This window comes from Schistocerca americana, chromosome 3, assembly GCF_021461395.2.
Source record: "Schistocerca americana isolate TAMUIC-IGC-003095 chromosome 3, iqSchAmer2.1, whole genome shotgun sequence".
Classification (NCBI taxonomy): domain Eukaryota; kingdom Metazoa; phylum Arthropoda; class Insecta; order Orthoptera; family Acrididae; genus Schistocerca; species Schistocerca americana.
In genome coordinates, this window is record NC_060121.1 from 642079819 (window position 1) to 642103543 (window position 23725).

Below are 23725 nucleotides of genomic sequence, written 5' to 3' on the forward strand. Positions count from 1 at the left end.
TCACAAGGAGTTATGGTGGACAACATGTTATTCACAGTTCCCTAACTTAAATACGTTCGCATACGACTTTATTCATTAAAGAGTATGAATTTATAAGCCCCCCCCCCCTCCCCGCCGCTTCTTTCTGTCTGTATGTGTAGGGATTTTTACACGGCTTAGACTGATTCACCAACAAGGTTCGTGTAAGTAATTTATATATCTCTATGCAAAGTAAGTCGTCTGGCCGCGGGTACTCAATGCTACCCGTGCGAAGCTGTAGCAGGTCGCTAGTTATTTATAAACCTTCTTGTACCATACGCTTGAGACTTGAAAGTATCATAATCTAGCTTTACAGCAAAGATGTCTCGAAAAGCGCACACAGTTATCTATTGCGCAATGTGGCGTAAACATTTTGAGTATAGGAGCGCTACACAGATATTAACGGCATTTGGAGAGACAAAAACAGCTGAACAGCGCACTAAGGAAAGAGAATTAATTTTAACGTCCCTTCGCCGACGAGAATAGCCCAGAGAACTCGTTGTTGCTGCGTATGGTGGTTGTATTCCGTTAAATCGTTCTTTTTTGAAGCAGCAATAAACAGATATATTTTCTGTTGGTTGTGTTGCATAGCTTTCACAGAGTTTAGAAATGATGTCACGTAATATGGTGAGCTGCTGTTGAAAGTATTCTGTAATAAGCGACCACTTTCGGTCGAAGACCGTTTCTCAGCACATATTGGGTTAACGCCAAGAATACATAATGATATAACATATAAGCATGTTTATTCCTTGTGGAAACGGTCTTTAGCCGAAATCGATCGCTTATTAAAGACTATTTTTAACTCTTGATCTCATTTGTAAAGAGATAATTATGTTTACGATGTTCAATAGCTTTTAAATTTTTTTCTCTTGCAGGATGATCTCTTTATGTTCTGAAGATATGATTTTTTCCGTTACAGGTTGGTCTCCTAATAGCCCCAGCGTATTTCCAGAGCCGTTGCAGAGGTGGAGCTATTTCACCGTTCCACAGTGAGTGAAGAACCATACAATATGTTTTGTGGCAAGTTTGTGCCACGTATTTGTTTCACTGTAGTTGCACACGCGAATACTTTTAGCCTCTGACGTCGCATACACGCACTAAAATCTTATTTCCGGACTTATAATCAAGTCCTTTGTTGTCCTCTTCTTCATTATACACAACTAGATCAACCATTGCAGGCTTTCGTCGTCAGTATTGGTATCTTTGAAAACGTTGTTTGTATTGCATATTTTTGAGTCCAAAATTTCGTCTCCTGCTGCGGGAGACATCCTCAGAGGCTACGAAGGCTTAGTTAACTAATTTTCAAGCGTAAACCTAGTTGTGAAAGTTTGGCACGCTGTCAAGTGAAGATAAATCCGTGGGCACTATTTTATTGCAGTCTATTGTCATTTGTCTGTATAATGATTAGCGATTTCGAACGGATAGGGAACATCTTCAGACCCATTGTAATTGCAGAGTAATCCGTCAGTTTTAATTACTATGTGCAGACCCCGTAAGTCACAAAGTATTTCAACAAAACCGGTAATCATTATGAAAACAAATGTGAGAATAGACTGCGGTACAAATACCAGCATTAATTTTGGCTGGCTAAAGTTTCCTCTGAGGTTGTTTGCCGCGATAGAGGGCGAAACGGTGGACATAGAAAAATGCCTTGTCCCATCGTTGGTATCCAATGGTTACCGATAAAAATACGAATGGCACGGGAATTTAGAAACACTTCTTTCGTGGAAAACAGTATACGCTCAAACCATTTGCGATGTAAGATTTTCATGTAGTTTCCTTTTTTGACTTATTATCGCAGTAGCAACTGGTATTTGTTGTATGATTTCGTTTAGTGAGAAAATCGAAGGTGGCCATTGTATGTCATTACCTACAGTACAGTCAAAAAACGGATAATGCGAAAAATCGAGTAACATGAAATGGTAATGCAGACCCTGTTATACAGGGCGTTACAAAAAGGTACGGCCAAACTTTCAGGAAACATGTCACACACAAAGAAAGAAAATATGTTACGTGGAAATGTGTCCGGAAACGCTTACTTTCCATGTTAGAGCTCATTTTATTACTTCTCTTCAAATCACATTAATCATGGAATGGAAACACACAGCAACAGCACGTACCAGCGTTACTTGAAACACTTTGTTACAGGAAATGTTCAAAATGTCCTCCGTTAGCGAGGATACATGCATCCACCCTCTGTCGCATGGAATCCCTGATGCGCTGTTGCAGCCCTGGAGAATGGCATATTGTATCACAGCTGTCCACAATACGAGCACGAAGAGTCTCTACATTTGGTACCGTGATTGCGTAGACAAGAGCTTTCAAATGCCCCCATAAATGAAAGTCGAGAGGGTTGAGGCCAGGAGAGCGTGGAGGCCATGGAATTGGTCCGCCTCTACCATTCCATCGGTCACCGAATCTGTTGTTGAGAAGCGTACGAACACTTCGACTGAAATGTGCAGGAGCTCCATCGTGCATGAACCACATGTTGTGTCATACTTGTAAAGGCACATGTTCTAGCAGCACAGGTAGAGTATCCCGTATGAAATCATGATAACGTGCTCCATTGAGCGTAGGTGGAAGAACATGGGACCCAATCAAGACATCACCAACAATGCCTGCCCAAACGTTCACAGAACATCTGTGTTGATGACGTGATTGCACAATTGTGTGCGGATTCTCATCAACCCACACATGTTGATTGTGAAAATTTACAATTTGATCACGTTGGAATGAAGCCTCATCCGTAAAGAGAACATTTGCACTGAAATGAGGATTGACACATTGTTGGGTGAACCATTCGCAGAAGTGTACCCGTGGAGGCCAATCAGCTGCTGATAGTGCCTGCACACGCTGTACATGGTACGGAAACAACTGGTTCTCCCGTAGCACTCTCCATACAGTGACATGGTCAACGTTACCTTGTGCAGCAGCAACTTCTCTGACGCTGACGTTAGGGTTATCGTCAACTGCACGAAGAATTGCCTCGTCCATTGCAGGTGTCCTCGTCGTTCTAGGTCTTCCCCAGTCGCGAGTCATAGGCTGGAATGTTCCGTGCTCCCTAAGACGCCGATCAATTGCTTCGAACGTCTTCCTGTCGGGACACCTTCGTTCTGGAAATCTGTCTCGATACAAACGTACCGCGCCACAGATATTGCCCCGTGATAATCCATACATCAAATGGGCATCTGCCAACTCCGCATTTGTAAACATTGCACTGACTGCAAAACCACGTTCGTGATGAACACTAATCTGGTGATGCTACGTACTGATGTGCTTGAAGCTAGTACTGTAGAGCAATGAGTCGCATGTCAACACAAGCACCGAAGTCAACATTACCTTCCTTCAATTGGGCCAACTGGCGGTGAATCGGTGAAGTACAGTACATACTGACGAAACTAAAATGAGCTCTAAAATGGAAATTAAGCGTTTCCGGACACATGTCCACATAACATCTTTTCTTTATTTGTGTGTGAGGAATATTTCCTCAAAGTTTGGCCGTACCTTTTTGTAACACCCTGTATATATCGTCAATGCACATGTGAGATCTCATTTGGTTTATGAGAGCATGGAGCGCAATGCACTATTAACGTAAACAATGAGAATTATCTTTTATTCTAAGCACTAATAACATTAAGAAAAGAATTAATAAATTAATACATATCTCTCTCGTTATGAATGATAATTACGAAGGCCATAAGCCCTGACCAACAAGTACATGAGAACACTGGATAGCAAGAACAGGAACCTGTAACAAATGAGGGCGAAAGAAGCCATTTTCGCAGCTTCAATATATCCCCCGCTGGACCTCGGAGTAAGGGCAGGGGCCCATCGCAGATTACGAGCGGCGGCATAATAGCGTCGAAGCAGCGCCCTAGGCCGCCGCGGCGGTTGTGGGAAGAGCGGCGTTGACGAGCGCTGCGGGCATTTCAAAGAGCGGTCGACCGGCGGTGGCGGTGGTCGGTACCGCAGCCTCGACAACATACTTCGTAGTCTCATACATTTTCATTTAACATGAAACTCGTTCAACACGAAAAGCTTTCTCTTCTCGAACGAGAAGCTTTTTTCATTGCTGAATCGCAGTAAAAAGTATTTGATACTTTTGTTTTGTTATCTTAAGTCTTTTATTGCACTTATTGAATTCGTTGATTGATGTGTTCAAGTCGGTGATTTGTATGCAGGAATCAGTGAATTCGTACAAAATCGTTTCATGTTTTTTTTTCGAATAGTGGTGATGTAAATTTACACAGGTTATGCGCACTGCCTTGGGGGAAGATATATAGTAAAAATATTCATTATGCATTTTTATGTTATATAGCAGAAACTGTAGAACGAAAACAAATCGGTGTTCCGCTTAACATGAAAATAGAACTGTTCACGGCATTTGATAAAAACAAGAGGCCGAAAACGGAAATCCATACAGAGTTTGGCATTGCTGACTCTACACTGTTGACAAGAGTAGAAATGAAATCACGGCAGCATCTGATCGTAATATATTCGAACTAGAGAGGGAACATGCGAGAGCTGTAGAGATTGCGTTGCTTATTCGGTTCAAAACAGCAACGTCTCAGAATGCCCCCATATCAGAATCTGTATTGCTGAAAAGAACTGATGAACTTGCAAAGCAGACGTATACTGCAGTTTCTGAATGCCCAGGCAGCTTGTGAAGGTAAAAAAAAGGGACAGTATAGTATTAAAAAGTCCGTCGTCAGTATAACAACGCTATTCTGTCCAAACCAGTCATTCTCTGCAAGCTACGTTGCCTTCAGTACATAAACAAGACACCGTCCAGTGAGTGCTCTTTCAGTGTACAGCATGTGCCTTTAAGAACTAACTTTAGCAGAAAATGGATTTACGTCATCGTGATAATATTTGACGAGAAAGAAAACATCACGTTTTAAAATTCTATGAAGACGAAAAAAATATTTCAGTCCTCTCAGTTATAAGGTTAAGCCGTCCCAGCATGAAATATCACGAGCTATAGTCCGTGCGCCCCTGGAAAGACACACTTGGAGCAGATCTTATAAAAATGCTCGTACATTGGAGCACGGAGTAGAGACAGGTTCTGGGAACATTACTTTAAATGGGATCAGCACCATTTGTAAATAAGAATTGTAGCTTTTATGTACCTTTGACTTTTTATTGTTCTCCATCACTTGCATAACACGTCCAAATCTTCTCACAATTAATATAATCAATCTTAATGTGTTTCAAATATACCGCCTTAATTATGCATCTGGATACAATGACGACAATAAACCATTTGCGTCCGTTTCTCTGAAATGGTGAAATTGAACGTTCTAAAGAGTGGATACACATCGTCTTCCTCTACGGAAGGGGAACCATAAAAAGCTAGGCAGAGATAAATTTATGCTTCTGCATGTAGCTAGCTATATGTGACTTTACGTAATCTCAGTTTGACGTTACTCATTGAGTTATTGTTAAAAACTTACGATATAATTTCTACCCGCTATGGAAGGTGGAAAATATGCAAGATATTACAAGGATACATATTAAACGTTATTCAGTGCACATATATGAAATACGAGCGTTTTGTGTGTGCCACGTGACGCGACATATCGATTAACAAAACAGTATTCGTAAAGCATCATATTGCAGGGATGGGACAGGTCTGCTCTTCTTCGTTTGTTGCTGATTCGTGACCATGCTGCAGGACACTGTCACAGAGAACCATAAAAAATAGGGCGTAAATAGTATCGTGGATGAAGACAAATAGCGCGAGTGGACTTGCAAGCGTGTTTTGACGAAAACTGTCGAATGCTCGTTCCACGAGAACGTGAATCGTTGTCTAGATAGAACTAGATTCGCTGGCTGGTTGACTGATCGGGCACGTTGTAACCCGTGGGACGGCGCTTCACGTGCGGAGAGACACAGAATGGTGTCACACAGACAGCTGAATAAACAGCTCAGCGCTTCCCCGTTGACGCTCTGCGCTGCATACGAATTAACGGCTCGCTGGGTCCTTTCAGTTTTACAGCGATACTCGCCGCATTGCGCGAATCGCATTGCACACTGCCCTGCTCTGTGATGTGTGTGCAGAGAAAACTTGCGAAACGCTTCCGTCCGCCGCCGCTTAGCCGCGTCACTCTGTGGATTTAGCTCCGAGCAAACCGAAATAGAGTCAAAACTCGCTAAGCTGTGTTTCCTCGCACAATATTCTGACAACTTTGTAGGCAAGGATGCTCATTTTTTTTTCTTTGTCTTTCCTAGTCGCTGGCCTCCTTTGCTGCTTCGTTTTGTTAATTTCGAGACCAGTAGAAATGGAAGTTTCCTCTTAAACAGCTTCTTTTTTTTAATTTTTTTTTATTCCGGGAACTGGTGCTGGCCGAGCATCATAGTTAACGTTCAGGTGCCGGTGTGACATTACGTTATCCGCAGCACCCCGAAGTAGTTATTCAGTCGGCGAATTTTTTTTAGTATAGCTCCCTAGTCTATCATTGATAAAAGTAGAAAAGCTACGCGCAAACAGCGGATGTGCCACTTTTAAATGACAAAAATGGTGTTTGATTACGATTTGGCGTGTTACTTTCGTAAAGAGATACCGCAGTTTTGCTCGAAACGATTAATTGGAATATATCTACCATAGCTGATCAAGGCATTGATGAATAAAACAGTGTCTTGCAAACAGATTGCGTGCTCCATTTCACAAATTTCATACCCTTTGTACATATTTCCACAAACTAATACTTGCCGAAATATGGACCATACTGTCCTTTGATGCCATCTGTTGGTCTAGTGGTAAACCTGTAGCCTGTGGGCTGTGGTAGCCTGTGAATGTCAATTCATATTACTAGATTTCTTATTCGTCTGTAAGGAATAGCAAATCGACTCCTGTATGCATTTCCTCGCTGCATTTTCAAACTGTCCGTCAAACTGCACTGTATCACTATATTCCTATGTTTTATTTTCTTTTGCTAATTATGTACGTTTTACATTACTGTGTCGCTAAAATGCAGTGTATAGGATGGTCGAAATACTTACTTGCTCGTAGTGCAATAAATGTTCCAAACACCTGATGTAATGCATAAAATATCAACTGAATTACATATATGTATCTATTTTTCGCAAAAAAGGAATCATTCAGTAAATGACCAAACAAACATTAGCAACCAAACATTTTTAAAACTGATAAAATGTAGTCCATGAATAACAATACCGCTAGCCTCCACAAAAACAGCATCACATAAACTAGACAAGATACGCACTCATGATCACCTAGCACGCTACCATAATCAAGTAGCTTGAAAAAACAAAAGACGATCACATCCCACAACATCAGAACAAAGTACAAAGAGGTTTTAATAGTCCTAAACAACGTGAAAACAACTATATGTACTGTGTCAGTGAAGTACAGTGTACCAAAATTAACACCTAGGTACAACCGAGCGAGGTGGCGCAGTGGTTAGACACTGGACTCGCATTCGGGAGGACAACGGTTCAATCCCGCGTCCGGCCATCCTGATTGAGGTTTTCCGTGATTTCCCTAAATCGCTCCAGGCAAATGCCGGGATGGTTCCTTTCAAAGGGCACGGCCGACTTCCTTCCCCGTCCTCCCTAATCCGATGAGACCGATGATCTCGCTGTCTGGTCTCCTTCCCCAAACAACCCAAAACCTAGGTGCAGAGGAACGCTCGAAATGAAGTAGAATGCGAAAGCCGTGAGTACGGTAATAATAGTTCAAATGGCTCTCATTACTATGCGACTTAACTTCTGAGGTCATCAGTCGCCTAGAACCTAACCGGCCGGCGGTAATAATAGTAATTGAATACTGTTTGTTGGTAGTAATTTAAAACGTGCGTACTGTATATATCTTGGCAAACAAAGTTCTAAGAAAAACCACGTTCTTGAAGCGACTTGTGATGGTTTATAATCCCAAAAGACGGAACGCTACGTGTTATCACTCGTGTAACTGACACTGCGAAAGAGGGGCCTAAACACGAAACAAAAAGCCTGACAAGTGCGAGTAGGATTCACTCTCTGAGCGTTCATTACAAACTCGATTATGAAATGTGTGGATAAAAATCCTAATTCAGTCTCGCAAAAATTCCTGTAATTATAACTACGCAGTTTCAGATCACTAAAAATTGTATATCAGCCACAAGGCAAGAGCGAATCAGATCAACAGATTCTGACGACGTGTAATGCCGGGTAGCCGATCCATACTTTATTAAGTAATAATTTGTTTTGCTTTGAAGATGGTTCGTCAATGAGCAGAAACTAGTTACCAGTAAAGGAATTTTTGCGATACTGACTTGAATTTTTATCCAAACATTTTAACATACCAGGGCGCCTGTCACCGTATTTGGCAATGGCAAATAGGAACATGAAGTTAATTATGTATGTAGATAGTTCATCTACAGGTTTTGACGAGCGAGTTTGCGAGGGTACAGGTTTTGACGAGCGGGTTTGCGAGAGTCAAAATATGTTGTACACTGTCTTGTATGAGGGACAACTGGAGCCATAAGCAAACATCTTAAATAATAATCGCTTGACTGCTCTTGTTAGTAATTTATTTTTACGACTGGTTTCGTAGCCTCGAAGCCACATCATCAGGTTAAATATGACGAATCATGACATTAAAGTTGTGTCACGGACCAATTTATTTATTTATTTATTTAAAAAAAAAAAAGCTCTGGCAAGAAATATCCTCACAGCCTGGTGGGGAAATTTGTGTAGAAGTGACATACCATAAATACGGCAGACCGCAATATTTGAAGATGCAGACGGGAAGGTGACAAGGTGACCAGCTGTGGACCGAACGACAAGCCGTGTCGGTGGCGGAAACCCGGTTACGCAGGCGCAGTGGGTCAATATGACCTGTAGAAATTCGCGTGACGTGCTCACATTCGTTTCATTTTCACACAAATTTGCCGAGCATTTAGAGTCTTTTTACTGTTTTAACTATTAATTGGGTTCTTGTTGATACTTCCCACATTTTCAATAATTTTTATGCACTGTGAATGGATTGTTCCCCTACACCTAATGTTAACCGGTTGTATTCGTCCCACTGTCGTCCGGTTGGATTCACGGTAGGTGTTTTTAATTTTTAATAGGGTTTTCTAGAGGATGATTGGTATTTTATAGCATTAGGTCTCAGGATATTTATTGGCGGTTCTTATAGTTTTTTTTTTTAAATTAGTCACCCTTGAGGAACTGTGGACCTATAGTTTCCTCCTATCTGATGATACGCTAATTGCATCATTTATTCATAGACATGGAACGTTCGGTCGCGTCCATGTTGCAGCGTAATGTCATGATTCACCACGAAAGTAATTTGCTCTATCTCTCATTACTGATTGTAACTATAATTGGACCACAGTTGTAGCGAACGCTTTTTGTAACTCAACCTGATGATGCGATTTATAGGCGGCGAAATCGATCGTGAATAAATTATTTACAGGAGTAGTCATGTGGTTATTATTCAAGATGTAAAAATATCTAACGTAAATGATCGTGTATTTTGGTTGCATTTACTTAGAAGCTTTGCTATAAATTTCAACATGATATCCCTTTCTGAGAAAGTGGGGGTCCTATCAACTGGGCAGACAGGCGGGCAACAAAGTAATCCTGTAAGGGTTCTCTTTTTTTTTGCCGATTGAGGTATTAGAAGGTGTTTAGATGTTTTTGTTTACTCTCATAACATCTGAAAGCGCTTCATTTAAAAGATAATCGCGTGAACAGCGGTAACGTGGATGAGGCGTTGTCCACTGCCACCGGCCGGCGTGGCCGAGCGGTTCTAGGCGCTTCAGTCTGGAACCGCCCGACCGCTACGGTCGCAGGTTCGAATCCTGCCTTCGGTTAGTTAGGTTTAAGTAGTTATATGTTCTCGGGGACTGATGACCTCAGAAGTTAAGTCCCATAGTGCTCAGAGCCATTTTTTTGTCGACCGCCAGGTACCGTTCTCTCGGTGTGTCAGTGTGCTTACAGTTAGCGCGCAGCTGACGCTCGCGTCGCCGCGAGCTTGTTGACTCGCGTGGCGCGGCCTTGCGCGCACAAGGTGAAGTCGTCGACCTCTGTTATCAGCGGCTGGCTGGCTGCCGTGGAAAACCACAAACGGCTGACCACGCCGCCTTGCGGCGCTTCCTAGACGCTAGAGCTCTCGCGGCGTCGTAGTCTCCTGTGTCGACAGGAAGATGGAGCTCGTTTGCACAGCCAGCACATGCGATACCGAAGAGAATGTTTTCAGATGTCGCCGTGGAGCAATAATAATAAGGGGGAGTAGCGCTACAGACTTCACGCTGTGCGTTGCTTTGAAGTCGGCGCTGCCGTATTAGATGCGCCAAAACATTACCAGTTTTTACGATTGCTTCTTGTTTTTAATTTCAGTCGTGTGCACGGAACACTTGTTTTTAAATAGTAAATGATACAGTGCTTTCGTGAATAACCCAGTGTTAGAAAGGAATTTTCAGACTTTTTTCTGGTGTTGAAGGCGTATTTTATCCAGTACTACAACGCATTTTGCCTCGTTCATGTAGCTTGCTTTTTGTTATACGTTTTGGAATAACGAAGAAGAAAAGTATGGGATGTGAAAAGGCTGCTTCCGTAATCCAGCATTTTCCTTAATACGGACTGACGATACTGATGTTCGGTCCTCTTTCCTCCTCAAAGTATTCATCCAGAGAGCTTTGCGAGTTGGATTGACAGCAAACCCAGAGTCAGATGCCAGAAATAAAACGACTACATTAAAGCAAAGACCGCAAACAAAATTAATGTTTTATAAAACGTAATATCGCTTGAACATCCCACATACGAATGAAATGTGATTCCTTTATACTTTTAGACTACAGTCAGAATGTTTAGTACGCCTGTAAATGACACAAGCTGATATTTTTTTATCAAAACGCTTCCACTAGAAGCTAATTTTTCGGGCAGCTGAGATGGTGGACGCCGACTTCAGGTTTGTGACATCATGACGACCCCCATATTGTACCTTAGTGGATGTCGCAAAGCGACAGAATTCTGAGACCTGCAGTGGCCAAGGCGTTGTGGGGCGACGGTTCAATAATAATAATAATAATAATAATAATTAATAAGTCTGTATTAGAATATTCTTCACAGTCTTTTACGAGAGTCTGGAAACTATTTCTGTGGTCAGCTAGAAAGCGATGGAGAACGTACTGACCATAATTCCCAGTCTGCAAGTCCACATTCTTGTCCAACCCACTGAAAGAAATGTTTCTATTCTCTATTTGCACAGTGCGATCAGGACTAGGATTGTAAATGAAGATTTTGAGCTCTAATCGATAGAGATACTCGTAAAATTTCACACGCACAACATTGTTTCTTCATTATGTTAATGCAGACAGTAAATCTCTCTATCCTAAACAGCACTATGAGCAGTTCAGAGGCGCCTTCTGCAGTAAGTTCCTATCAAATTTTCTTTCGCCTTGATTTCTGATTATCAAAATTATTGTTCGCCTCAAAAGTGGAAAATAACTATCCCCACTTGCCACGCGGATTTGTTAACATTACAGGCGGCACACTAACAGTTACTTCCACGAAACCTAAACAATCCAAGACGGTGTACAGTCCTCGCGAGTTCACTTTCTATTATTACTGAAAATATGCGTTTAGTAACAGCCTGTCTCTGACGTCATCCGAGGGAGCACGAACTCCGGCGTTTGACTGACGCGGATCGCACAGTAGCTGGGTGCGAAGTAAAACCTAGTCTTGCTTGCTTGCCTTGTGTCATCTCAAAGCTGCAGCTTCGTTAGGTTGGAGGGTTAGCAGGTCTAGCTGCTTTTCCTTCTTCTTCCACTGGTTGATTTTCAGTTCATTGCGTCTAGGTTTATTTTTTCTGGTTTGACATTCTTTCTTTTCCTTCTTCTTGCTGCCTGAGCTGCGTTGCTATTGTCGTAACAAGTCCGGCCATCTCAGTTGTCTCTCGCCAGTGAATCTGGTTTCCCAGATCCCTGATGAGAGGATTCGTAAATCTTCTCGTGTCAGCATAGAAAACTCGCCGACTGCTTGAAGCGGTTCTTCAGCATCGGCACGCGCGTTAGCCGACGTAGTTCGGCCGTGCTGAAGTCAAGCGGAAGGTGTAGTTTCGCCTAGTCTTGCCTCTCGGGTTGAATCTATATGTGTGGCGCAGCGGACGGCCAAGAGAACACTGGAAGTCATCCGCCCTATTCCCACGATAGCAGCCTCTAAACTGCCGCTTTCTCGGATACATAATATTTTATGTCGTGTATTAATTTAGAATCTTCGTTATTTTGGTATGCATGTAGTTAAGTTGTTTAAAATCATAGAAATGTTTTTAGCTCACATGCATTTAAACTTTGCCGCCTAGAATTTGTAGAACAGAACTGACGGTAGAACCTGACCTCTGAACTACAACTTTAAGAGACCTTGTATTTGTTATTATTTACATCCAGGCCTTGAAACGTGTTATAGCTCTATTATTTAATAGGTTTTATCATGTGCTGTAACAAAAACTTTCTAGCATTAATATAACAGATACTTGATCTACTACAAATAAGGATGTTTTAGTTCCAAATTCAGTTTTTGCAAATTACTCAAAAATTTTAAGGGTAGCTCAATGGAGTTACATAATTAATGTTCTTATGTTGAAGTGCAACTTCATACAAATTTTCAGTTTCTAAGCCTAATATGTAGCACCTTCAATTTTTCTTAAAAATATGGATTCTGACCAAAATATTTCTTTAATTACGTTGAGACTTGTACCAATTAATTTTGACATACATCTGCACATTATGACCAGTTTTTGGGTTTCTAGCTCTATTATTTAGCGCCACATATTTTTTTCTTAAAACCATGTATTTAGGGAAAAATATTGACCTGATCATTCAGAGATTTGACCGTTTACAAAAAATGTTCAAATGTGTGTGAAATCTTATGGGACTTAACTGCTAAGGTCATCAGTCCCTAAGCTTACACACTAATTAACCTAAATTATCCTAAGGACAAACACACACACCCATGCCCGAGGGAGGACTCGAACCTCCGCCGGGACCGACCGTTTCCAAATTAATATGCTAAAGCACATGCTAACTAAGTATGGAAAAGCAACTTCAAATTTTAATTCCATTCTTAAATTATGGTGCAAACTTGTGTGCTACGCCCAGACGCGTTGTGGTGACGTGGAGCTGCCAGCAGTGAACTGCGGTAAGTCTCGACACACTCGATCGCCTCTGTAGTTCTCCAATGATACAGCGCTTGTTTCGCCACAGCGTGAAACACGACGGGCGCGGTAGTACATTGCAATTTCCGTACAAGTTAGGGGACGTGCTAACACTGTATTCGTCAAGCCAGCGATGTATGCAGTCTGCTATGTTGGTGAAACCAAATGCTGGATCTGGAGTGTACATGGTGAAGCGTTATTCATCATTATTACGATGTTGTTGTTGTGGTCTTCAGTCCTGAGACTGGTTTGATGCAGCTCTCCATGCTACTCTATCCTGTGCAAGCTTCTTCATTTCCCAGTACTTACTGCAACCTACGTCCTTCTGAATCTGCTTAGTGTATTCATTTCTTGGTCTCCCTCTACGATTTTTACCCTCCACACTGCCCTCCAATGCTAAATTTGTGATCCCTTGATGCCTCAGAACATGTCCCTCCTTCTAGTCAAGTTGTGCCACAAGCTCCTCTTCTCCCCAATTCTATTCAGTACCTCCTCATTAGTTATGTGATCTACCCATCTAATCTTCAGCATTCTTCTGTAGCACCACATTTCGAAAGCTTCTCTTCTCTTCTTGTCCAAACTACTTATCGTCCATATTTCACTTCCATACATGGCTACACTCCATACAAATACTTTCAGAAACGACTTCCTGACACTTAAATCAATACTCGATGTTAACAAATTTCTCTTCTTCAGAAACGCTTTACTTGCCATTGCCAGTCTACATTTTATATCCTCCCTACTTCGACCATCATCAGTTATTTTGCTCCCCAAATAGCAAAACTCCTTTACTACTTTAAGTGTCCCATTTCCTAATCTAATTCCCTCAGCATCACCCGACTTAGTTCGACTACATTCCATTATCCTCGTTTTGCTTTTGTTGATGTTCATCTTATATCCTCCTTTCAAGACACTGTCCATTCCATTCAACTGCTCTTCCAGGTCCTTTGCTGTCTCTGACAGAATTACAATGTCATCGGCGAACCTCAAAGTTTTTATTTCTTCTCCATGGATTTTAATACCTACTCCGAATTTTTCTTTGTTTCCTTTACTGCTTGCTCAATATACAGATTAAATAACATCGGGGAGAGGCTACAACCCTGTCTCACTCCCTTCCCAACCACTGCTTCCCCTTTCATGCCCCTCGACTTTTATAACTGCCATCTGGTTTCTGTACAAATTGTAAATAGCCTTTCGCTCCCTTTATTTTACCCCTGCCACCTTTAGAATTTGAAAGAGAGTATTCCAGTCAACATTGTCAAAAGCTTTCTCTAAGTCTACAAATGCTAGAAACGTAGGTTTGCCTTTCTTAATCTTTCTTCTAGGATAAGTCGTAAGGTCAGTATTGCCTCACGTGTTCCAGTATTTCTACGGAATCCAAACTGATCTTCCCCAAGGTTGACTTCTACTAGTTTTTCCATTCGTCTGTAAAGAATTCGCGTTAGTATTTTGCAGCTGTGGCTTATTAAACTGAGTGTTCGGTAATTTTCACATCTGTCAACACCTGATTTCTTTGGGATTGGAATTATTATATTCTTCTTGAAGTCTGAGGGTTTTTCGCCTGTCTCATACATCTTGCTCACCAGATGGTAGAGTTTTGTGAGGACTGGCTCTCCCAAGGCCGTCAGTAGTTCTAATGGAATGTTGTCTACTTCCGGGGCCTTGTTTCGACTCAGGTCTTTCAGTGCTCTGTCAAACTCTTCACGCAGTATCATATCTCCCATTTCATCTTCATCTACCTCCTCTTCCATTTCCATAATATTGTCCTCAAGTACGTCGCCCTTGTATAAACCCTCTATATACTCCTTCCACCTTTCTGCTTTCCCTTCTTTGCTTAGAATTGGGTTTCCATCTGAGCTCTTGATATTCATACAAGTGGTTCTCTTTTCTCCAAAGGTCTCTTTAATTTTCCTGTAGGCAGTATCTATCTTACCCCTAGTGAGATAGGCCTCTACATCCTTACATTTGTCCTCTAGCCATCCCTGCTTAGCCATTTTTCACTTCCTGTTGATCTCATTTTTGAGACGTTTGTATTCCTTTTTGCCTGCTTCATTTACTGCATTTTTATATTTTCTCCTAAATTCAATATTTCTTCTGTTACCTGTTACCCAAGGATTTCTACTAGCCCTCGTCTTTTTACCTACTTGATCCTCTGCTGCCTTCACTACTTCATCCCTGAGAGCTACCCATTCTACTTCTACTGTATTTCTTTCCCCCATTTGTGACAATTGTTCCTTTATGCTTTCCCTGAAACTCTGTACAACCTCTGGTTTAATCAGTTTGTCCAGATCCCATCTCCTTAAATTCCCACCTTTTTGCAGTTTCTTCAGTTTTAATCTACAGCTCATAACCAATAGATTGTGGTCAGAGTCCACATCTGCCCCTGGAAACGTCTTACAATTTAATACCTGGTTCCTAAATCTCTGTCTTACCATTATATAATCTATCTGATACCTTCTAGTATTTCCAGGATTCTTCCATGTGTACAACCTTATTTTATGATTCTTGAACCAAGTGTTAGCTATGATTAAGTTATGCTCTGTGCAAAATTCTGCTAGACGGCTTCCTCTTTCATTTCTTTCCCCCAATCCATATTCCTACTATGTTTCCTTGTCTCCCTTTTCCTACTCTCGAATTCCAGTCACCCATGACAATTAAATTTTCGTCTCCCTTCACTACCTGAATAATTTCTTTTATCTCATCATACATTTCATCAATTTCTTCATCATCTGCAGAGCTAGTTGGCATATAAACTTGTACTATTGTAGTATTACTATACAATGAACAATTTTTGTTAAACAAAAGGTCGCACAGGGAAAATCCAGAGGAGAAAAAGGCTTTATATCGTATCAAGTGTACCTTAAACTTCATTATAGTTGTACTATTTAAGTACATGGAAATTAAACGCACAATTTTCATATAATGTTGCCGTGTTGCTCCTCAATTAAGTGCCGACGTTATGCAAATCATACATCTTAGTAGTGACTTCAGTTGAAGAATCCTGTGCTATTTGTTCCAAGAAATATAACAACTTAATTTTTAATTAATGATAAGGTGTCGCACAGGATAATTACCACAAGGAGAAGCTAGCCACCTTGGAAGATGCAGTCTTTTGACAGAGAAGAAAGATGAAGGCTAAAGGGCACACGAGGCAAAGACATAGAAGAATCACATGAAAGCGTGCGCTACGATCGTGTTGAATGTATCGATATTCGCATTGATGTTAACATCGATATTCGCCTTTAGGAACTCCGTTAGGGCAATAAAAGTAAAATTCAAAACTATAGTAATACTAACTATATTTAGGTTATGTGTGAATCAAGTTGAAATTGGGGATATACCCCCAGAAAATAATTGTTGGTACTTATGCAGCAAACCATTCGTCGTGAGAAGTCGTACGCCTGAAAGTAACGTTTGGGAGAAACTTTTTATTCGTATACGCCGGAATTGGTCAGAATATCAAAAAAGAGACTGCACCGCCATTTGCCAGCGTATAATAACTTCGTAATAGTCACACTAATAGAAAGAATATTCAAGTAAATTATGAGATTGCAACCGGATAGTGTCCTCGACAGCCACCGAAAAGGAATCTGCCACTGTTGGAAGTGCGTATGTTAAACTATCCGTATACAAACAACTCCTGTCTCATCAGTTGCGCGTACAGTAGTTATTGGAGGGTCCATATCATGTTTCAGTTGCATGAGTGAAGCTTTCTTGATTGCCCCTTTAACTTAGTGACATCTTTTTTCAAAAAGTGTTATTGTGGGCGAAGAATAGAGAATCATTTTTGAAACAAAATCCCTTACGAGAAGCTTGTCCCACAGGGGAAGTGTTCTGACTGTTGCAATACATATTAACCATTGCTAAAATCCTTTCGCAACAGCCCTTTGTTTTTGGATAGTTGTTTAATTTTCTTTTCATCCGACTACTTTATCTCTCAAAGCTACCCATTCGTCTTCTATCGTATTCCTTTCGTGTGTTTCAGTCAATAGTTGCCAGACGCTTCCTTTGATACTCGCGACAGCCTTTGGTTCTTTCAGTTTATCCAAGCTCTGTCTCCTTGAATTCCTATTGTTTTGCAGTTTCTTCAGTTTTAATGCGCGGTTCGTGTAAGTAAATTATGGGCATAGTCGACATTTGCTGCTGGAAACGTTTTGCAGTTTAAAATGTGGTTCCGAAATCCCTATCTTACGGTTACATGATCTGAAACATTCCGAGGTATCCATGACTCTTCCACGCATCTAACCTTCAACATATAGATGCAGTTTAACTACACTGTGAGTTGGCTTTCTATAGAAAACATGCCCCCACATACCATCATTCTTTTTCCTAATCAAAGCATCAAAGGAAGGGAACGTTCACAGTGAAACGAATATTCGGGTAGAATGAATTTCGTGCAGGATATTCGGCTTGTCTTGTCACTGCCATGAGGCAAAATACGCGTCCTTAGGCGAACAGAGGCCTCCATAGCGCCACGTGTAGCAGTGGCGGAGATAGAACGTGATCGGCGGCGGCCTACGTGCTCCTGAGCGATAAATGCCGTGTACGTGCCTGGCGCCTGTATAAATACTACTGACGGAAGTTTACCTTCGCATCAGAGAGGGCGAAAGCCCTTATTCCCTCGCACTCCCGATCTCCGTGAGATTTATTTAGGGACGCCGAGACGCTTTTTACTATCGCTGCCGTTGCACACGGTGGGATTATGTCTGCTATGTGGCTGATAGACTTGTCTCTCACCATCGGCGCAACCGCTGCTTCTAGGTGCTCGAACGACCGCAGCTCTAATTCTTAAATTATTATTGCTCTGCGAGACACATTATGCAGTAGACGCTGCGGGGTGGGGACTTCACTTCCAAGATAGCGCCTCCACTTTCGCCTTGATGCGGGGTATAAGTGCTCGGTGCGCCGCCACAGTCGAAATTTGGAACAGCTCATCGTATCTCTGTTTACAGGTAGTCGCTTCACGGTGTACGTCTTCAGCGTCAGTCTTCCAGACCTTTTCCGTATCTGCTGCACACCTTCTACCATCCTTCGCTTCAACCATAAAGCAAAATTTCATGGGGCTGTTTCGTGGAAGCAAACTACGTTCGTCGCTAAATGCACGAGAAGTTTCAGCGGGGAACCAAGCGAAAGAGAGTCGTACCTTTTGGAATCGCCACACTAGCATTTGTCATCATAGATAAGTGGCGAATGTCGTGTAACCAATATAGATTATTTTTCCTTGTTCGTATCTGCTACGTAATGTCAGTACGAACCAGGAAGTCTACCGCACAAGACACAGCTACCTGGTCTGGTCACAGATGGTTTCCGTAGCTCGTTCCAATAAACAAAAAGCTCTGATGTTAATAACTGGCTAAACTGTTGACCAAACAAAAAAAATCGTTTGGCGAAGTTTCCATATGCATCGGAAAGTAGTCTGTAAAGTGCGTTTCAAAGTCTTTTCATCGAAATTCTAACGCAATCACTTTGTGGGAAACAAAATGTTCGGTGATGCTTCTCGGCGACGCTAGATGTCTCTTTATTGAAATAAAACGAGATTTCATCCAACTGGCAGGGTCTGCTAACCGAGTGCGCCGCTTACCACCTACCCTAGTAAGTTGGTAGAGTGGTTTTCAACAAGAAAACCGTAACAATGAGTAACTCCAAGCAGGGAAAGATAATTTAGAAGCGGGAACTGTAATTTTGCACGGCCTACCCCGTTCTTGCGGAGCAGATGACTGGATTATAGGCAACATACGAGTATATTGCACACAGTCCACATAGTGCCTTCGCCCTGGCGCCGCTCAGGAGAATAACCAATAAAGCGCCTAATGTCGCCGGGAAGCGTCAGCAAACATTTTGTCTCTAACAAAAGTTGCTTTCTGGTTCTTGATCTATTATCTTTAACACTTTCGATGCGGAGGCTTTGGAACATCCTGTATATTCATGTCACGCTGACACGTACACAGGAGAGAACCCTTAGGATAGCCTGATATAGTGTAAACTTTCCCCTCCCGCCCTATCTCTGCGTGTCTTCGGCTTCTTAAGTTGCTGGAAAACAGTTGCAGAAATGTTACATTTAGCCACATGAATAGACGCTAACAACCCTCCGATACTTGGATGTACTTGCACGAAACACAAAAAGCTGAAATCAAAACTGGTTATCTCTGTACCACGAAATGCTATCTTTACACTGTGTGCCTCACAGCGCTGGTCACTAATTTCGCTCGTTAGAGCACACCAGTAATGAAAATTACTCGGTTCGAATAATTATTAGCTAGAAAATGCTGAATACGATATGTAGCTTTAATTCTGTATATTGTAATGCACAAATGTTTTAGGGAAAACACATTAGTCACAGAAATACTGACTGTTTTAATGTACATGAACTGGGTGAAAAGGAGGCCAGCCCGTACCTACTACGGTATGAGAAAAACAGAGGCGTGTCCATAACTGTCAGAATGTTATCAGTGAAACGTTTGAAATTTTTTGTTGGCCAACCTGCACTTAGTTAACCGTTTGAGTACCAGTGGTTTCTGCTTGAAGCCACCATTTTATAAATGTTTTAAAGTACCAACGCATTTAGCGTGAAACCACCGATCCTGTTGCGAGGCAGAGAGCTTAGTTATTTGGGACTATGATTTGTTTTAGGCATTATGAGTTAATGGAAGTTTCAGGATGTGGGGTTGTGTTAAGCAAAAATGTGAACTGGCTTTCAAATATATCACATGAAATTATGGGTGGTTTGAAACCGTATGTCCTAATCGTTTCAAAGTAAAAAATTTCTGTAAAATAACTGAGTCTTCATTTTTTGCCAATTTCTTGTACATTCGCTGCTTACTATGGTAATAGAGATTAGTTTTGTGAAAAATTCTAAAATTTTATATTTTCACGTATTGTTGGGACACAAAGGGTTAAACATGCTGGTGTTTTGTTCTCCACTTCTGTCGTAACCTTAAACCATATCCTCAGCTTTGTTGTGTTTTGTTATTTTGTAATATTTCATGAGTCAAACAGCGACAACAAAACAGTCGTGAAGAATCGATGAAACACTCCAAGAAGGAGGATTTTTACATACTGTTGTAAGAATCATGTGCAGAAAAATGGCACCTGCAATTTTTTACCATTGTTTCTGCTGATTGGATAGATCCTACAGAGAGAGCTTTTTTTAAAAATATATATCCTTCCAATATTTGTAGTAAAACTCGTACTAACAGAAATTGAAGTATTTTTCTCCACTGATTTCCAATAATACTAGTCATCTTCAGTACCACATGAGTAATGTGTTATTACTTTCAGGCCATTAAATAATGTTACGCTGTTTTCACTAAGCAAGGAAATTAATTATTTTCATGTTTTGTAAATATTTAAAGCCGTAGAATGAAGGTAGTGTAACTACATAATTTGGTGCTACGTCTCTCGCCCCGAGCAGGATCATGACACGCTAGTTTAGCCGGCCGAAGTGGCCGTGCGGTTAAAGGCGCTGCAGTCTGGAACCGCAGGACCGCTACGGTCGCAGGTTCGAATCCTGCCTCGGGCATGGATGTTTGTGATGTCCTTAGGTTAGTTAGGTTTAACTAGTTCTAAGTTCTAGGGGACTAATGACCTCAGCAGTTGAGTCCCATAGTGCTCAGAGCCATTTGAACCATTTGACACGCTAGTTTCGATTGTGTCTTTAATTCATTAAAAAATGTTGGTCTAATAATTAAAAGGAGTACAATTACTTCGAAAGTATGCTTTATTAAACATAAAGAAGTGGTTTATGAATCATTGTTTTTTGAAATTGATCCGCTGTAAAATTTATTCATAGTTTTGCCCTGTGCTCTTCGTACATGGTAGTAACAGTCGAGGCTGTGAGAGATACGAGCAGCCACACGGCGGCATTCATGATGCATAGATGGCGTCACATTGACGTCAGTCATCGACCTGCTTAAATCGAAGATATTGAGGTACATAATTGCTGAAGAGGTTGAACCCTACTTTTAATGTTCTGTAAATGGCACTGAGGAAAGAAAGAAACAAAAAAACCTCTAGACCATTACACCAGTGCGTCATTACTGTGATCGGAAACCACTGTCAGATCTTCCTATCCTTAGAGTGAAAACTAGATCAGCATTCCGTCCCAGGTACTGTAACGTTTCTGGCTTTTGGAGCCATAGCTTTATTCCCCCGTATCACGTCTCAGTCGAACGAAAGTAACAGTAGCTGACGTATGACGCCGTAAGGTGGCGTGAAGTGGGAATGACAGATGGTAATAGGCAATTACAGCAGTCGTGAGAAATTGTGTAAACTGTGTTCTGGCGTGCGGGCCAAAACTATTTTATTTTCGGTTATTAATTATAAGTAAATTAACTTTCAGGTTTTGTTTATAATAGTATAGGAGAACTTCTTAATACTGCGTTATCATTTCCTAATCAAACCATCATTTTTGCCATTAACTTTCAGTAGACATTTGCGTAAGTAGAAAGAGCCGAATCACTTCGTGTGTCATTGGCTTCGTGCCGAATGACCGACTAGCGAGGTGGTTCGCAGTAAGCAGTTCAGCGTTAAGTCGGACGGAGTATAGTTCCTTTGCAAATTGTGCACCATACAGTGTTAGTTGGGTAGGCGGAGAGCTAAATTGGATGAATTGCACTGCGCGCCAAGTTCGTGAATCTACGACCAGTGCAGATCATTACTGAGTCCAGGAGAGTGTAACGCTGTCTGCGAAATGTTAATAACACTTCCTACTCAGTCCGAAAGTGAGAAAGAATGGTATTTTGAACGGTAAGAATTATTAGTAACTTTGCTCGTGATTCCTGTAGGCGTACGCATTAACATTTACTATTATTGTTCAGTTTGCGATTTTATCTGAAGAAATGTTTGTAATAAAAAAGTTTCTGGTATCCCTATAAACTACAGACCTCGTTATTCCATAAGAGAGAGTCTTAGCGTTTTCTTTGTGGTTCCATTAACACCTCACAGCGAAAGCAGCGGATTCGAGATCTGCTTGCAACACCAGTGCTTGAACGACGGCATCACACGAAGCGGCCAAGCTGGTGGAAATATTAGGATTCTTGTGCTAGGGCCGTTACACGTCATGCTTCTCCAGTGCGAATGGAGACTTCTGTATGATCTTTGGTAACGCAGAGAAGGGAATCGCACTGACATATTCATATTCGATTGTAGGATTGTCGTACTACACTAGTTAGTCAATAAATTTAACAGCAATGTACAACGCCAACTTTGCGCTGAAGGAAACCATAGAGCCCAACTTAAATCGATTTCTTCAGTTGATCGTATATCCCTAAATAGATATTCGAATGGAAATTTTTGACAGAAAATTAGTAGTGTGTGACATAATTGGTATGTTAATAGCGCAATTCTGAGGAAGCAACATTTTAAACAACAATTAGTCTTTAGCGAATAACCAATGGCTTGCAAATATTTTGTTAATTTATTGGCATTCGATAAGTGCCCATACAGCCATCTCAACACTGGAAATGTTATACTGTTTGGTTTGACAGTTCAGAATCTACTTTAGCTTAACTCTTAACATGATACGAAGTTACTAACAAAGGACAGATTCCAAAATAAAAAATATATTTACATCCAGAGTATACTGAAACGATTAAACAAGAAGAAAATGTAACGCAGTGTATCCTACTGGTAACACAATAGTAAATGATAAATTGCCGTTAGTACACATTTGGGATTTTCTAAATTCAGTCCATATTAATTACTATGTATCTAAATTAGCAATAAAGTGTTCCTTTAAATGTCTTGTAAGAATTGTTTCAAAAGCTGTGGATAGAGAATTAAACATCTGTGCAAGTCTATAAGTACCATCTAGACAGAAGATGAGAACAGTATACAAGAACCAGATTTGGGCATTACAGCTGTACGTATGGATACGCAAGTATTCAGGAACATACGCATGGGAGGTTTATAAGCGGAGCGTCAGTTAATAGTACATTGGTTTTCTCCTGGAGTTCTAATTACCAAGAACATTAGATTAGCAATGCAGGAAGCTATATGTGTATGTTGGCAGTGTTAAAAAAGTCGTACAATGTTTTATAAGTAGCTGTGTCGTTAGATGCCAACAAAGTTTGGAGACTACTTGGGAACCGATGACCAAGCGCCCGAAGATTAACTGTAAGGACGTTCATGTAATGTGCGTTACGAGGAGATTGTAGGAAAATACGGATTGGCTCTTCCTCTCCGCAAACACATAGACGGGTCACGTTTAGACTGAGCCGCTAGAGGTGTTCGTTGAACTTCTAGTGACTAAATTTTACCCTTGCTGTAACTGTAGTGAAGCTCCTCGATGTTTGTGTCTTACTATACCACGGTACTCTTGGAATCGTGGGATAAATTAGTGCCTAGTTACTGCCTTTGATTTGAGGTGTCCTCGACCCATTCCTCTCGCCAGTCCGGTGACAACAGCTTTCTGAGAGGGAATATCAATCTCTGAGAGGGAGTTTATTATATTTAGTAACTCCATGTAGAGATGCTTGCTTTGCTGGGACGTCTACTTGTTCATTTTCAGGCATCCCAGAGTGACCTTTCGTCCCTACCATCACGATG

The 23725-nt window shown here is 41.2% G+C and overlaps 1 protein-coding gene and 1 long non-coding RNA gene across 2 annotated transcripts in view; both read left to right on the forward strand.

Annotated features, from left to right (window-relative positions):
- Window positions 1-23725, forward strand: part of LOC124607421 — a 1003590-nt gene that overhangs the window by 622873 nt on the left and 356992 nt on the right. The window lies entirely within an intron of this gene.
- LOC124607420 overlaps window positions 1-23725 on the forward strand; it is a 241205-nt gene that overhangs the window by 130816 nt on the left and 86664 nt on the right. Inside the window, exon 2 of the mRNA XM_047139746.1 lies at window positions 938-1007. Within this exon, the coding sequence (XP_046995702.1) occupies window positions 938-1007 (70 nt within the window). The remainder of the gene's footprint in view (window positions 1-937; window positions 1008-23725) is intronic.